General features: G+C 32.3%; 1 protein-coding gene across 1 annotated transcript in view; it reads right to left on the reverse strand.

Annotated features, from left to right (window-relative positions):
- LOC148623640 (autophagy-related protein 2 homolog B-like) overlaps positions 1-18,522 on the reverse strand; it is a 76,692-nt gene extending 58,170 nt beyond the window's left edge. The window contains exons 1-9 of the mRNA XM_088565585.1: positions 18,261-18,522; positions 14,292-14,460; positions 13,785-13,949; positions 12,621-12,723; positions 11,545-11,743; positions 11,139-11,309; positions 5,626-5,722; positions 5,198-5,368; positions 550-636 (exon numbers count right to left, since the gene is read on the reverse strand). Coding sequence (XP_088421711.1) covers positions 550-636; positions 5,198-5,368; positions 5,626-5,722; positions 11,139-11,309; positions 11,545-11,743; positions 12,621-12,723; positions 13,785-13,949; positions 14,292-14,460; positions 18,261-18,428 — 1,330 coding nt within the window. The 5' untranslated portion in view covers positions 18,429-18,522. The remainder of the gene's footprint in view (positions 1-549; positions 637-5,197; positions 5,369-5,625; positions 5,723-11,138; positions 11,310-11,544; positions 11,744-12,620; positions 12,724-13,784; positions 13,950-14,291; positions 14,461-18,260) is intronic.

The raw sequence follows: 18,522 nt of genomic DNA on the forward strand, positions 1-18,522 counted from the left end.
TGATGAGTCCCTAAGGAAAAAAGTGCCTTTCCCAGTACCTTATATGTTTTAAAGAAATACCCCTAAGCAAACATATTTTTGATACCCAAAATAAGCAAATGACAGTTGGACATGTTTTAAACTTTTTGCTAAATGACAGGCACTTTTTACCAATTCTCAAGCCTTGTGTCTATATAAGCATTGATAAAAGTAATTTATAGCATCCTTCATAATCCATACCCAAATTAATTAGAAATGCTTTGTGCCTAAAACTTAAATACCAATTAAACTATGGCTCCATGCCTGCATTTTAACCAAATATAAAGATCTTTGTGAAACCTGAACAAAAACATAAAAAATACTTATTTTCTCATTCATTGAAAGTATGAAAACACACTCATACCACAGAGGTAAACATTTAGTGTCTAGGTCTTATAATTTTTTAAACTCCAAAATAAATTACTTGTAGAAGCCTTGGTCAATCATTTCTCCTATTGAACTCATGCAAATTAGATCCCTGAATATCACTTCACATATACCCCCCACAAAAAAAACAGTTTCATTACTTACTTGATGTTGTGGTTTGTGAAGTTTGACTTGTAAAGGAAGATTCCATATCCTTATGTTGCCCCACAGAGTAAAACTGATCCTCACCACCTTAAATAACAAAGGTAAAAAATTTAGTAGTGTACAGACATACGTCAATAGGTTTACCAGTCTAATACTTACAGTTTATCAACATCACTATACAAAAACTAGAAAAACTGTGAGCAAAGCTCATTTGATGATACCCCACACTCCCCTCTCCCAGAAAACATTTAAGAAACTGCATAAGTGATTTGAGGCATTCAGATGGAAAAACAAAATAAAACGTGCACAATGGCATCATGTGATAAAGTTTAATCAAATTTCATTCTGTGGTTTCAGAGAAGTTGCAGATTAAAAGATTGTCTCCTCTTGGTCTATCAATGACAGTGTCCATGTTTTGCATCAGGAAACCCCAAAAGTCATTCAAATGGAAAAACAATAGGAGGTGCATAATAGCATCATATTATAAAAAAAAATCTGTATAAGTTTTATCAAATGGCATGCAACAGTTTCAGAAGACTTGAAGAACAAGAGGCTCCCAGGAGCCTCAATCGCTCACCTTGTTGAATTTTGCCTTTCAAGGGCAATAAATTCAACAAGTTGTCCAACAGTTTTGATTCAAGAAGACTTTGGTAGGACTTTTCATAAGGATCATTTCAGCAATTGAAAGTTTCTTTCTATCTATCATAGTTTTCAAGATATTGGCTGAAAACTGTTACAAAAACAAAACAAGAGGCTCCGAGAAGCTTGAATCGCTCACCTGGTAATTTTTCACCATTCAAGGCCAATAACTCTTGCAAGGAGTTGTCTGACAACTTAAATCCCTGGAGACTTTTTTAGGCCTTACAATAAGGATCATTTCAGCAATTGAAAGAATTTGGCTAAACCTAACGGTTTTGGAGATAAAATATGCGAAAAACTACTGTCTGACCCCTATGTTCTATTTTTAGTAACAACGGCCATGTTTTTTGACGGATCAAAAATACCCACATCACTTCTATGCAGGATACCCTAAAAAATATTCATACCAAGTTTGATTCCAATTGGTCAAGTAGTGTCAGAGGAGAAGAAATAACATTAAAAACAGCAAAAAATGTCGAAAAAAGGCAATAACTCCAAAATGGCTTTATGAATTAAAAGGAAAATTTTTATCACAGATAAATCTCATCATGGTGAACACTTTTACTCTGTCAGAATTTAGCTAAACCTAACAGTTTTGAGATTATATGTGAAAAACTACTGTCTGATCCCTATATTCTATTTTTAGTAACAACGGCCATGTTTTTAGACAGATAAAAAATCCACACATTGGTTCTATGCAGGATACTCCTAGAAACATTCAAAGTTTGGTTCCAGTTGGTCAAGTAGTGTTTGAGAAGAAGATTTTTGAAAGAAATGTCATTAACTAGAGGCACAAGAGAGCCTGAATCGCTCACCTGGTTAACCATTTGCTTATTCCACAAACTTGAGGAATGAGGCAGGCTAAGTTAAAATTAACTTTATTGTCAAATGTAGTAAATGCTTTTAATGGCATTTTTATGACCTGGACCAGAATTTTGCTAAAGGCAACAGTTTTTGAATTATTTTCGAAAAAATGTCTTCCAACCACTTTGTTCAGTTTTTAGTAGAGAAAGCCATATCTATTCATGAATTAAAAATCAGATGTCATAGCACAACATACTTAAGAACCAATATGCTTATTTTCATTAAATGATCTTAAATGGTTTTAGAGAAGATTTTCAAAGTTGTACATGTGAAAAAAAAATTATTCAGGAGATACAACTCTACCATGAGTTGACAAAATGTTTTGAACATTTCAGCACAAGTCCATCCCATTACGTTAAATACTATAACCCTGCCAGAATTTTGCTAAGGTAATGGTTCTTCAGTTAATTGCAAAAAACTGCCTCCTGACCCCTATGTTAAATTTCTAGTAACAGCGGTCATGTTTTTTTTTCATTGGCCTTTCATTGAATTCTCTCAATGGATTTTGAGAAGATTTTCAAAGTGGCACAGGGAAAAAATACAAAAAAAAAACTGTTTCAGGGGCTGTAACTCCTACATCAGTTGACGAACCGTTTTGAAAATTTCGACATAGGTCCATCTCATGATACTGAACAATATTACCTTGCCAGAAATTTGTTAACGGCAACAGTTTTTGAGTTATTTACAAAAAAAAACTGCCATCTGACCCCTATGTTCTATTTTTAGTAACGGTGGCCATGTTTTTTCATGGATGAAAAATCCCAACACTCATTTTGTGTGGGGTACCCTAAGGAACATATATGCCAACTTTCATTGAATTCTGTGCAATGGATTTTGAGCAGATTTCCAAAGTTGCACATGTGAAATATGCAAAAAAAAACTGTTTCAGGGGGCCGTAACTCTTACATCAGTTGAGGAATCATTTTGAAAGTTTCTGCATAAGTCCATCTCATGATGCTGAACAATATTACCCTGAAGAAATCTGCTAACGGCAATGGTTTTTGAGTTATTTGCAAAAAACTGCCATCTGACCCCTATGTTCTATTTTTAGTAACGGCGGCCATAATTTTTTTATGGATCAAAAATACCAACAGTCATTTTGTGCAGAACACCCTAGGAAACAATTCTGCCGAGATTAACCTGTCAGCCCAGTTGTTTCAGAGGAGAAGATTTTTGAAAATTTGTCCATGACGACGACAAAGACGAAGGACGCCAAGTGATGGCATAAGCTCACTTGGCCTTTGGCCAGGTGAGCTAAAACCAGCAAAATATGTTGAAAAGGGCAAAAATCCAACATGGCTAAATGGATTAATACAAAAATTTGACCACTGATAGATCTCATCATGCTGAACACCTCTACCCATCAGAGATGGGTCCGATTACTTTCAATGTAATTATTTAAATTACAATTACTTTGTGAAATGTATGATTAAATTAAATTAATGATTACAGCATTTCTAAAACTAATTGATTGAATTAATGATTACATTGGCAAGTAATCATGATTACATCTGATTACGATGAATTTGCAAATAACTTTAAATTAATTGAAAGGTTTGGAATCTTGGAATTTAACAGGCATTATTATTTTTTTTAAGTATAGTAGAACATCAACCTTCATCAATTTATTAAACCACATAGATCTATAAAATATATACAAGTTCAATATAACAATTTGTGACTCGAACTTGACTTTTCAAGAACCTTTGCACTTGATTCATATACAGTTTTGACCTTAAAGAATATAAAAGAAAATAGCCATAATACCCTTGGCTTTTACTTTTGTACTTCTTAATAAATTCATTAAAACAATTGTATAGGATCTTTTGGTTGCTAGCTCTTCTCTTACAAACATTGCTTTTATTAAAATAATTATTTTTTTTTACTTGTTGGTATTGAATTTTTGAATATCTTCATAAAAAAAGAAAAGAAAATGAAAAATTTACACAAAGAAAGCATTAAATGAATAACAATCATTTTAATCTTTTTTGTACTTGACATAATTCATTATCCATAGATACAAATGTACCACTTGAGGCTTTCATATTTCCACTGTAATCATAATGAAATCTAAATTAACCAGAATTACAGGGTATTTCCAAAATTAAGTGATTAAATTAAATTACATGTAATCAGATTTTTGGCTGATTGATGATTACAATGATTACTTGAAGAAATGTAATCAATTACAGATTATTAATGATTACAATTACAATTACCCCATCTCTGCTACCCATGTAAGAATTTAGCTAAACCTAACGATTTTGGAGATATATACAAAAAACAAGTGTCAGACCCCTATGTTCTATTTTTAGTAATGGCATCCATGTTTTTCAAAAAATCAAAATCCCCACATCTGTTCTATGCAGGATACACCAAGGAACATTCAAACAAAGTTTGGTCCCAAATGGTCAAGTAGTGTCAGAGGAGCTTCTTTTTGAATGAAATAACATTAAAAATAGCAAAAAATGTTGAAAAAGGGAAATAACTCCAACAAGGCTTAACAGATTAAAACAAAAATTTGACCACAGATAGATCTCATCATGCTGAACACTATTACCCATGTCAGAATTTACCTATACCCAACGGTTTTGGAGATTTATGGAAAAAAACTACTGTCTGACCCCTATGTTCTATTTTTTTTAGAAACGGCGGCCATGTTTTTCAACAGATCAAAAATCCCCACAACAATTCTATGCAGGATACCCCAAGGAACATTCATACCAAGTTTGTTTCCAATTGGTCAAGCAGTGTTAGAGAAGAGTTTTGAAAAATTGTTAACAACGACGGCAACAGACACTAAGTGATGGCAATAGCTGACATGGCCTTCAGCAAGGTGCGCTAAAAACGGGGATGAATGAACAAACAGATACCATGACCACTATATACCTCCCGATTTTCACCAGGTGGTATAAAAATCTTATTCTCACTGTCCAATTAAACTTCTAAAAAGGATTTTCATTCACTGTAATAAAGTTATATCATTCTTACTTGCAGTTTCTACAAGACAAATTGGACATATAACTCTGTATCTATTTTAAGCATAATGCTTACATTAACATTACATCACATTTTTTAATGTAAAATTCTTTCATTTTAACAATAATATAAAGATTGTAAAATTCAGCAATTGTAAGAGATTTACCAAATGAACCAGTCATAATGTCATGCATGGCAGAAAATTGTGAAATGCCCTGTTGCTGCACTCGGCCTGACTGCAATTGTCGCTGTAGATCCTCTTCAATCTTTCGATAATCTTCTGGACTCATTGGTTTACTCTTACTTCTTTGTCTGCTCATCTTTCTATCACTTGTTCCTTTAAAAGCATATAATAACATTTACTATGAACTGATATGTATAACACTTGAAAGTTGGACCCAGTGATGACATAGGCTCATTAAACCACATTAAACTATTTTTATATCATTTGCACAAGAACAGCAAAAAATTTCTGAAATGACAGATGACAAACACAACATGGCTACATCCAATTATATTTAGATGTGAAAAAAAACACAAGAACTTTAATCTTACTGGTAAAACTGACACATTGCTATTAATAAAAGATCAAACCTGGAGATGAGAGGCCTTCAGCCAATTCCCATAATGCATGAAACTGTTTTGGACACAAGAAAATGTGAAGAGCACCAATTTCACACTCCATTTCGACCTAGAAAACAAAACAAAAAAACACTTAGGTAAAATTGAAAAATTAAAATTAAAACAAACTTTGGATAACAAGATAACATTATGATCTCAAGCTGGAATAAAATGTGCCATATGACACAGCTTGATACAACCAAAGAAGCTGAAAACTTGGAATAAATATGAACACACCAAATAAACTTAATACAGCCTTGAATTTCAATAAGACATTTGTCACAATATAATTTTTTTTACCATAATCAAAGTGGCTCCTTTTCAGCCCCCAATCCTAAATGGTTCCAGTCACAACCTCCAAAATGAAACAAAACCCTCCTTTAGAACTATAATATTTTGTGGTACAATTTCAAAGAGATACATTTTCTTTCTACTCAAGTTATCATCTACAAATTAAAAAATGGTTGTTTCGGACCCCTTTTTGGTCCGCAATTATTAATCTAAGTCACACCCCCCAAAATCAATTCCAGACTTTTTTTGCAGTATTGCACCTTGAAGAAGGATTCAAAGAGATGAATTTACTCATACTCATTGGAGCTGCTCTGGCTTCCATAATTCTATTGCCAGAAAATGGGTGCCAAAAAAAAAAATTCTAATTTTTTTTGTTCTAATTTTTTTAAATATTAAATCCACTAATCTTTGTCTATTCATTAAAATAACCCCTTTATTCATGACATACATGTTCCCAAGATTCACTCTTGGTGCATGCATAAAGCAGATTTTTAGCTTTTGTCATAGTCAGGATCTAAAACCATTTAAAAGTCACTTTTCATATGCAAAATAATGAAGTACTACACCAGAAACAGGTGCCTAATTTCTATCAAAGATTTTATATATTACTATGTTCATATAGTCCGTTATTTTTAAACATGTTGACCTTTGTCCTTTTTGGTCTAATCAAATTTATCTTAAAATATAATTTCTTTTTTTTTATTCTTAAATTTCAAACAAACTTGATTCTTTTTTCAAGTGATAAAATTTCTAGCAAACTACCATGCACCATTAATTGTGTCCCTTTTTGATTATCTCTTGTTCTCTTATACTTCTGCTTGATATCTGAATAGTTTGACTTACTGCCTTCCTTAATTAGATTTTGGAAATCCCCATTCTATTTGTTTACCAATTTTCCTGCCAAAAAAGCCACATGTCAAAAGTGTAAACAAATGTCATCCATTTTCTTCTTTCAATTCTTGTATTTTGAAGTGTTTTAGACACTTCCTGATGGGATGATCAATGTTTATTGGATTTGATTTATTCTGTTATAAGGTAAATCTGTTTCTGAATATATCATATGGTTTAACAGGGCTGTGAAGCTTGTATGTAGCCATGTGCATATGGCCATGATTGTGTTTACTTTTGACCAGATGATGAGAGTTTTGATTGGCTTAATTATATATTTACATTTGACTGACACCTCCTATGAGGATATTGTGGGTCATCAGGTCTAAGTACCCTTGACTGGCTTCAGTCATAAAATGGTTATGGTCAACTAACTCTGACCAGTGTAAACACAATTGTTTAATATCTGTTGCTGACTAACTTCTAGTCAATTTATATATACAAAACATATGTGCCAAGAAAATCACCAACTGGTTATTTGTCGCCAGATCAAATTAAAAAATCACAAACTGCAACATTGGCAAAGCCCAGCATGATCCATGACTCAAATTATAGAATCTTAGTGAGCATGCTAACATACCCTGCATGTTCACATATTGGACTCTCAAATAAAAAGTGACAAAAAAGTTCAAAGGGCCTAAATTCATAAAATATCTCGATGAAACAGGATTTGTAACTCATTATGATACACAGCTCATTATCTGAAAGTGTTAAGAAAAAATTCTGGAAAACTAATTTGAATGAAATTTGCCAATTCCAAGGCCTGTTATTTCAATAAAAACTGAAGAATGGAACAAAACATTAACATGACCTATAACTCATCATGGTAGACTCATATACCAAACTCAATTTAATATCTGCAAACATTTAGAAAAAAACCCAGAAACTGTTATTTTTGTAAAATTTTCCAAGTACAAGGTTTGTATGTAATTTCAGTAAAAATCAGTGGAGTGGAACAAAACATAAGTTTGACCAAAGTAGACGCACATACCAAAATTAAGCTCAATAACTGCAAGCATTAAGAAAAAAGTCTAAAACAAAGCAAAACTAATGGTGGACTGATGGACAGGTCAAAAACATTATACCCTCTGCAACTTTGTTGTGTGGAGTATAATTATTGTCCAGATACAGGAAAATGCTTGTTTCTGGCCGTTTTTTTGCCTATAATACCAGTATGGTTCAAGTCTTATTCCCATAATTAAAAACTAATCTTCTTCTGATGGTATAACACCCTGTGGTACAATTTCAAAGGTTCTAATTGTCTTATTATTGTCTGGACATCAGGAAAATGCTTGTTTCAGGTCCCTTTTTGGTCCCTCATTCCTAAACAATTCAAAATTTAACCCCCAAATCATCCTAGTATGCCCTTTGTGGTATAGAATATTTTGTAATGATATTATAGATATTCACATGGTTTACTGGAGAAATATAATTAAATTCTAAGAAGTTCCCCTTTTTGGCCCCTAATTTTGACCATAACCCCAAAAATCAGTACCAACTTTCCTTTTCTTGGTTTCATCAAAAATATCTTTTAAAGATTCAAGTTATTGCATAAAAACCAAATCTACAGATGACAACTACCATTAAATAGCCACTAATTTTTGTGGTTGTATAAAAACTTAACCATCAGAGTATTAATTTTTTTATTTTCATACAAAGTACATAACAAAACTTCTTGATATAAAACAAAGTCCTGAACAGTATTTGTATTATCCATATGCTTTTTGAATGTTGTTTTGATTAGAAGACAATAAATTTACATTACTAAGTTTGCTTAAAGAGTTGGTGGGTCAATATCTTTTTTCTAACAACTTATTTGTCCTTTTCAAAATGGCAACTTTGAACATTTTTTAACATTAATTAGTGCAATCTTGTGGAGAGTTCACAGTTATAAACACTTCTGACCCTGAATGTAATTTAAGTCTAAGGGATGTTCAATTAACAACTGATGCTGTTTATATCACGTTAAAGAAATCAAAAACCGATCCATCCACTAAGATTAGATATAACTATACCTTTATTTTGAACTGGTTCATTTATTTACCCTGTTAAATCCATCAATAAATACTACATGTTAATATGTTCATCCAGACGTAACAGTCAAGCATTTTTTATAAATGATAAAGGACAAAGTCTTACTAGAGAATTATTTATTACATATGTTAAAATTTTATTAGATCAAATAGGAGTTGAAAGTAAAAACTATAATGGTCATTCATATAGAATAGGTGCAGCTACTGCTGGACTTCATGCACGACCCTGAGGATCACCTCATTCAAACCGTTGGTAGATGGTCTTATGATTGTTGTACTAGGTATATACCTCAGATGCTCAAACTAAACTTGCTCAGACAATATTGTAAATACATGTTTTTGATACTTATGTTTGCCAGGAATTGTACTTGCAATAACGGTGTGGTTAAACTTGGGGGATACAGTTGTTTCACATCTGTATTTGGCCGATACAAACTTTCTCTGCTTACATCTAATCCCCCAAGTTTTACTTAATTAGATATTGTATTATACTTTCTAGTTTTCACTATTGTTCTTATGCAAAAGGGGATAACTCTTATTAATTCTTATAAGTTGTGAAGCAGTTGATAGTCCTCAAATTGTCCAAGATTTATATTTATCTTTGTAGTTACTTAATAAATGTTAATTTCACAGACTTTTTATTTATAGTTGATTGAACAGGAAAAGATGATTGGAGTGAAGCTTACTTCAAATTAAAAAATGAGTACACTATTCCACAGTCATAGTAAAAATACAGGAAACATTTTGCCATCAGACAATGATACCACTTAACATTGCCATGAGACAATAATACCACAGAATTCATACATGTATAGTGATTAACAATATAAAACACTAATTAGTGCAATTTTAAATCAAACATCCTAATCTTTTGTGACCTACATATTATCTGTTATTATCTTACAGCATTTTGATAACTGATCATACCTTTCATTACCAAAGCTGACAAAATAGTGGATAGGTTCAAGTTTCCAAATGTTGTTGTAAGATTTATAACAGAAGAGACCAACATTTCAGTATGAATTTTTAAGATATCAAGGGTTATTTGCATTGATTATATGAGAAAATTTTGAATGTATACAAGAAATCCATGGTGTTCCAGCCATCTGAGTGAGTGAGTGGTCCTTAACATCATTTCTTTCTAATTTTGTCAAAAAGTAGGTTCACAAAAGTTTAGAATTCAGACCTGATTTTACGAGGTCAACAAAGAGGAAATCAGCAAAATCAGAAGAAAATATATATACTACAAAAAAAGGAATCATAAGAGTAAAATCAGATTTGCAAAAGCAGAAAAAATTCATGTCTGAGAATTAATGCTTTAAGTATGAAAACCTTAGGTACATCCCTGTGATTAAGCTTACATTTGGTTCAGGTAAATTAAAAATTAGCAAGTCGGTATAAATTTTGTGTATTTGTAGTTAAACAATTAATAATATTGTCAAACCTCAGAAGCTCGAACTCCAAGGGACCATTGAATTGGGTTCAAGTGGTCGGGAGTTCGAGAAATTGAAGTTTTTTTCCTGATTTTTTCATTGCTGGTCCGACTTTATCATTAGAAATTGCTTACTTCCTATGAGTTTTCTTTGTTCTTGTATCTTTTTTATTCTCTTTTAGAAAATTATGTTGACTTGTGGACATTTAAATATGCTGTATGTGCTTTTATAAACATACAGAGTTTGAGTTCCTTGGTCAATAATTTGTTTTTATCTGATTTTCTTTGAGTTTTTATCATGCTGATTTCGTAACATTCTCGAAATTTAATCAGTACTATGTTAAAATCAAAACTACCTATTTAGTCATGACTTTAAATATTACATGTTATTAACTAAAATGACACTGATTAATGATAGGGTTTCAGTTTTTCACTCATTTATTACCCATAGTGACAAAATGACTGACGAGTACGAGTTAGTGAGGCTAATTCTCAAAAATTTATTACCAAACGGACCGACTAGTTAGTTTGAGTGTTTGGGAAAACCAAGGTTATTTATATTGATTATATATGAGAAAATTTTGGTACTTTGAACAGTGTTCGAGAAATCCCAGGTGTTGGGGACATCTGAGTTCGAGTGAGTTAAGTTCGAATGTATTCATATTTTTATTCTGAAAGTGCTTGTTACCTAACAGTTTACGACCATTACCGGTATATAAGTTTACCTTTGGTCCTTGAATTTCTTCACCTTATTACCTAATAGTTTATGACCACCTTCGGTCCTTGAATTCCTTCACCTTGTTACCTAATAGTTTACGACCATCACCAGGACATAAGTTTACCTTTGGTCCTTGAATTCCTTCACCTTGTTTCACTTTAAGCTTTAAACTGTTCCTGCCAGTTATAACAGCAACTTGTATTGGATCTGAGTCAGGTATTGGCACTTGTGTTGTTGACTCTGTTTGGCCTAATGGTGCAATGGATGAAAGTGTGCTGCTAGTAGAATGGAAGACCTTGAATGCAGAAGATTAACAACTCAGAGTAGATCTGAACATCAAAACATACAGAATTATATCATCAATTTACCATTGAAACAATGCAAAATGAAACTACATTGTCCAAGTATCTTTATTTAACTATAAAAAACATATTGTATATATTTCAATGTTAAACAGAGTAAATATGCAAAATTAATCATAAACAAAAAAAAAGGAATCAAAACATTTACAAAATCAAAAAAAAATTTACAGATGGTGATGTTGGAGAAGATGGATCAGATCCTAAATCAGATGAACTATACTGCCTCGAAAGTCTGGAAAACTCATCAGAAAATATCTGCACTCCTTCCATAGTAATATTCTTATGAGATATAGCAGATGGTTCCCATTGTTGTCCATCATCCACACAACTTCCTTCATCTAATGCCATGTCATCAAAATACTCCAGTCTTCAAATCAGTGAAAAGTCATTTTAAGAAATTTTATTTTAACATTTAGATAAAAATAAGAAATGATTAATGCATATGAATCTATCAGGAGCATGTGAATTCTTATGACTGAGAAAGCAAAGAAAAGCTCTTACAAAATTCAAATCATATGGGTCCTATGTGGGTCAAGGAGTCAAACGAATAGGCCCAGAGCAGCTCTAAGCTTGTCATTAAAAAAGACTAAATAGCGTTCAAAGCTTTGACCAGGGGTCAGGGCACTCTGTAGCACCCCTGGGAACCTACATGCTATACTCCCACATAAAAAATTTGTGCTATAAAACTTTATAAGAGTACACATTTCTCTCTATTTCTAGTGGTAATCTAAACTTGTGACCTTATTATCACAGAATCCCATCCCATTTTTCATTTATTCATCATTTCATGTTCATCGTATGGATGTAGCTGTAATCATGCTGCTTGGGCATAAAACACCAATCAATCAATCATTTTAATTATTTGGTAAAGCCAATAACGTATTGTAATTTCATACTGTGAGCAGTTGATTATAAATGCAGTATTTCTATATACATGGAAGTCTAACTGTTTTAAACTTACCCAATTGTATAAATATAACAGTCAAAATCAACAATCAGCAGCACAGAACTGTAAATTCGTGTCAATTGAGAAAATAACTCAATTTAAGAAATTTGTTAGCACTTCAAACCATACCTTAATTGAAACTTGGTGATCATTTAAACATTTCTTACTCCTGTGTTTTTTATTGTATACTTTTTAGAGAAGGTAAACAATATCAATTATAAATTGTTTTCATGTTTTTTGTTACTATTATTGTATCTATAAAACAAGACAGTATGTATATGACAATAAACTATGATACCTTTTGATTCTGATTTCCAAAGCCACTCCTGTTTCCGACTGAACTGGTAAATGTTCTAATCTGATTACTGTGTCATTCAGGGTAACTTTCACTCGGCTTAAAACTGAAATGGAAACCAATTAAGTCAATTTTTATAGTCCATAAAAATAACAAAATTTAGACTTTTAAAATGTTCTAAAAATCAAAATCAGGTTGTTGAAACTAAAAAATGTTTAAGTAAGTTAAACCAACAAGTTACACAGAGTGCAGCTTGATACCACTACAGAGGTTAAACCATGTACAGTTGGGATAAATGTAGTGATTTTGCTTTTCGCAATGCTAGTGTGAAGCTCACAAAATATAGTTCGTACATTTACTGAAGTTTTATGGAGAGTGAAACTAACTTCCACCAAAGAAATAACAGGAGAATCTGACAAGGACCTTAAGAGATAGACACTTTGTCATTGCTACAAATGTGTTGGTTTTATAATAATGAAACTGGTGGACTTTGATGATCGAAAGATTTATATTGGCTTGTACATGTATCAGAGTAATAAATCACACTATTATTGGATTCCAGTGTTTTAGTAAATTGTCTTTTATCTGTGTACATGAGATGTTGATTATGGAAAGAACTCAGACTTTTTTCATAACAAGTATGGACAAAACATCCCAACTATATTCAGCTTTTATTTTCTACTTGAGATGTATGATTAAATTTCATCAAATGCCCCTAAGTCCAAACTGCTTGGTACCATGATGCCAAAAATAAATACCAATTTTCCCTTTTGTGGTTTGGAATCTTGTTGCCTAATTTTAATAAGATCCACTAACTAATATTGAAGTTATCAAGCAAAAACTAAGAGTCTATAGAGGCTGATGACTTTATGGACAACAATGTGGCTGTACCATTATACAACTACAATACTTTTTGCTGACGTCTGCAAAAACTGCTTCATATATGTCTTGATCTACCTTTTATATGATTAGCATGTAGATTTATGCTTAGTTCTTATTGTTCCATGATTTGTATGTACATTGTAACATATTAAATATTTAAAATTATGCTTTAGCTGAGTCATCTTCAATTTCAGTAGTAACAGAGATTGATTTGTACATGTATATACCAAAGAATCAGATAAACAAAAACATAATGTAAGCATAACATATACATTGTCTTCAAACCTGAGTCAATTGTTTGTGCAAACTTTTGGACCCCTTCATATGGTTGTGGTTGTGTACCCCCAGATAAGTTCTCTTCAGATCCTGTTGGTTTTAGGCAATCTTCAGCAATTTTAAGACTAGATGTCATACTCATGGTACTACTGAACATAGATTCCAAACCAGCAGCTGTTAAATATAAAAAATAAACAGTACTCCTACTGCGCGTTAAGGTTTCAAGAAGGTAAGGAATTGCAGTAAAATATTATTTTTAATGATTTATAATCCTAAAAAAAAATCGGAATACCATAATGGTCACTGAAATAAAGATCTCAGGCTTTTAGAAGAATGGATCAATATTTCCTCTGTATCTTTCAATAATTGGAATGTTGCACAGTGTCATTCTATATAGACTTAGATAACTCATGTGTTTTAAAAGAATTTTGGATGAAGTCAGAGAGTAGATGTATGCATTTACTCTCTTGTCCAGTAATGATTCATTTTCTTAATTTTCAATGTGATAACTATTACCATTCTGATTCCTTTGTTTGGGCTGGAGTGTAAGTTCTAATCCTGTAACCTCCAATTCTGTACTTTTCTTATTCAAACTGTTCCACGGCACTACTACTGAAATTTCATGTATAAACCCATCAACAACTTCTAAAGGTATACTGCTATTATCCAATGCTTCATTCAAAGACTGAAACACAAAATCAGAATAATTGTTAGCCACATTTCATGAAATAATTATACATTACTGACAGTCGTGCTGATTTGTAAGTTACATGTAAGCTGTACCTATACTCAGGTAAAAACATTATAATAATTCAGTTATTTTACTTCCATATAAATGTACTTATAACTGGTGCTTATATGTGTATGTATAATTTCAGTGATTTCAGAAAATCGATGTATACCAGTATCTGTTTAAAAGGTGCAGAGTTCTTTTTCTGAGCCCTTTTCTGTCTTGACATGCATATCATCTTAAAGTACATTTAAGTAGACAGATGGACCTCAAGACATGAGGAGTTCACAACAAAACCATACTGGCAGAAACCACTTAAAATAAAGAATGATAATAGGCACGGCTACCACTAGTAACAGAATTAGTATGAACAATATCTGGCAGGAACCAGTTCTTTTTATGATTGGTTTTGTTACAAAATGAACAAGTTAAGATATCTCAAATACATGGGCACAGTCTGGAGTCTCACTTCAGAGATAAAAATATGTATTCTACTCGAATTTAACTTTTTTCTTTCAAAATCTAGCCCTAATATCCTGCTGACATCAAAAGTATTTGAATCTTTACCATAAATTAAATATATATCCCATAAATAAACTGATTTGAAATCAACAAATTTTTTTAGTCTGAAGGGGTCTATCTTTGACTGGCATGTGTCCCCAAGAACATCATGCATCTACAAACAGGAGTTAAAATTATTGTAGGTCCAAGGATGGGTCCAGGACCCTTCATTTCTGACCCAAGACTCTTCAAATTTCATTAACATACATGTCGGCCCTGGACCTTCAATACATTACATAGAGACTCTATTCAAGACAAATCCCCTCTAACCAGTTCTGACGTCAAGAATTTTGAGAAATTTTACTGCAATATTCCCAAGTATAATGGCATTGAAATAAGCTTCTAAACAAGATATATGTTTTTAATGAAGATATAGCAGTTAAAAAATTCATAAAATCAGGAGTTTTTGTCATTTTCCAAATTTCAGACGTCTGTGATCTGGTCAACATTTTTACGAATGACATATGTCATACACAAGCAGAACAAAAATGTTCTCTTTTTTATTCTTAAAACATTAAAACCAAAATGCAATGGGTTTCACCTGCCTTAAAAGAACCATTTATCATTTCCTACCAAAAGAAAAACTAACTTTTGAACTCACAGACATCTCACATTAAGATTTTTTTACAAACTTGCTTTATGAAAAGTTATCCATTAGCTGATGGTATAAATGCTTTAAAAAGTGGGGTCACCAATTAAATAAGGAGGATAATCACATCTGTGTACCATTTTCTGCAAAAGTTTGTTTGGTTATTGGACGTTTCATATTCAAAATGTTATGTTAACTAGATGATGTTACGTCATAATAACCTCAATAAGTCAGCAACAGGACTTCATTACAAGCTTTAAGAAATAGAATATTGCAATGCAATGCAAAAACTTGGTAGAATGTGGGTATATATTGTAAAAAACAAAACCAAAAACAAATAAAGAATTACGACTGGATTGGAATTGGAATGTGGACAAATCTTATATAGAAAGGTGTTAATTAGATACATAAAACTCTTCTGGTTGCATGATCATGTCTGTTAGTGTAAACATGTAAAGTTATTACTAAATACCTTTCAAGGCCAATAAGGAGTCCCTCAAATCTTGAGTTGATATGAAGAATAGATCTTAATTTTATTTGCATAAATAATAGAACATTATTGAGCTGATAAATTGCAAGATGATTATTTACTTGTTATAAAAGAGGTATTGAATGATATAAAAGGAAATACATTTGGACTATATTTTTGTGTAGTGTTAAGAAATAGTAGGGAAGTTCCAGTGATAGATCAATGACATAAGGTATTTTGATCCTGAAGGATCAAAAACCTAATAAACAGGCAGGACAGAAAATTTTATCCAAGTCCCACTAAAGATTAAATGGTTGCTCCCAATGTAGATGTAGGAATCCCTATTATTTTCATGAAAAATCTTACTTCCATTTCTTACCGTACTTTGATAAACTTAAGTAGGAGATAAACTCTCTTGCAATTGTGGGGGAAAATTCATGACCCATCCTTTGCAATTATCAGAAACATGACCTCTTTATCCTGTAACAAAGAATTTAGATCATACGTTTTGAATTTATGAAAAAGCTTGATCAAGCAAATAAATGGGCAGGCCAGCTTGGTCTGTAAATGTACCTATACATCCTGGATGAAAGGCTATATTATTTTTTCCATGTTCCTACTCTGATACTGCATAAGTTTTTGGCAAATGGGCGACAATCAATCATGAGATCCAAAATTCAGAATCAGGAATCTGCGATTGGATTAGATACTCCATGAGAAACTATTTCTTCATTTTTATGTCAGTATATGAACTGGCAAATTGTGTATTATTTGCAATTATATGAAACTATCTTTGATAACTCTCAGTTCAACAACTTGTCGAGATTAGATAAACTAAGTCACATTCTCCAAGGAAAGAACATTGTTCTATGTCTCATGCCTGACCCTTACTAAACTGTTTGAATAATCAACTCTATTGAAAATTATCAGACAATGTTGATTATCAAGTTTATTCAAAGTCTCAGTATTAGTAGCATTTGGTAAAAGTTTCATTGGAATCTGTTGTGAAATAGTAGTCATGAGTTCGCACAGCAGTTATATTTTTTCAGCATCTTTCCCCGAATTATCTCCAGCATTATCACATCTGGTGATGTTGTATTATTGTAGTATTTTGGAGCATTTCAGTTTCTTTTTTCTTACCAAAGATTTTTCAAAGCAGCCCTTGAACCTTGATGTAATACTGCTTCAATGGTCAAAGGGAGATCAATCGCAAATTTCATGGAAAAGGCAATGTCAAAAAAGTAGCAGAATCTACTACAATAGAATAGTTTGCACCATGCAATGTGCATAAACAAAGGTGTGATTTGTCTTTAAGGACTTTTGGTTTCGATCAAGTGGACTTTAGATTTAATTCTAAAAATTTTGGATCTTCAACTCTCAAAAGAAAATTTAAACCCCTAACATATGTACTTGTATGTACTGTTGTTTGTTCCATTGAAAATATTCCTACATGTACATGTAACTGGAAAAAATAGACTTAAAAACTGGATGTTTTAATTTTAGAACATTAATGTTTACAGGTAAGACAAAATAACAGCAATTTTTTATTGTGCCTACCGGCAAGGACATTTTTACAATTGCAGATATATTTATTTCATTCTGGGCATACTCATAGTCAGAGCCAGAAGTTTTTAGAAGGGGGCTATTTGAATTTTCACGTCTTTCATAGTCCTTAACCAATTTTAAGTTTTTTTTTAATTTTAAACAATTTTAACACTTTTTTGCTCTACAAGGGAAAATTATTCTTTATATCCACAGCTGTCTCTCTGACTGTCAATTACATGAACAAATCTTCCCATCCCTGGTCTAAGGGCCTACTGAGGTTATTGGAACTACAGACTGTATACTAAGATTTATAGGGGCAAGTAAAAGCAAAGGGGAAAAGCAGGATAAGTCCAAAGCACATGTATGCCAGGCTTTGATTATCAAAATATGCAAGACACCAAAATTTAAGCAAATGTCTGAAGTAAGAACTGTTAAACTTCTTGCCCTAGGACCTTAAATTCAAAACCAAACATAAGTCAAAACACACAATTGTCAAATCTGAAATGAGAATGTAATGCATTTTGAATGTAAAACTACAATGATAGATGTCTGGACCAAAGTTAATTTGGCAGAGAAAAAAACGGGTCATACTTCGACATTCAAATCAAGTTGAGTGATGTTCCCTCGTCCACTGGAAAGATTGACGCTCAGCTGATCAAGTGTTAATTTCTCCTTCAAAAACTGACCAAGATAATGTTGAAGAAGGTATCTGCATAGTCTCTTCTTGATAAAATCTGACCAAGGAACACTCCAAGGCATGATAATTTATATTTGTAGAACAACTAATATAGTCATTCAAAACGTAAACAAAGCTGATCCATTCTATATTTATGGGAATTACGCACGTGACAGA

Source organism: Perna viridis, chromosome 2 (genome assembly GCF_037379345.1).
Source record: "Perna viridis isolate PV_CMFRI_1.1 ecotype Kerala chromosome 2, ASM3737934v1, whole genome shotgun sequence".
Classification (NCBI taxonomy): Eukaryota; Metazoa; Mollusca; class Bivalvia; order Mytilida; family Mytilidae; genus Perna; species Perna viridis.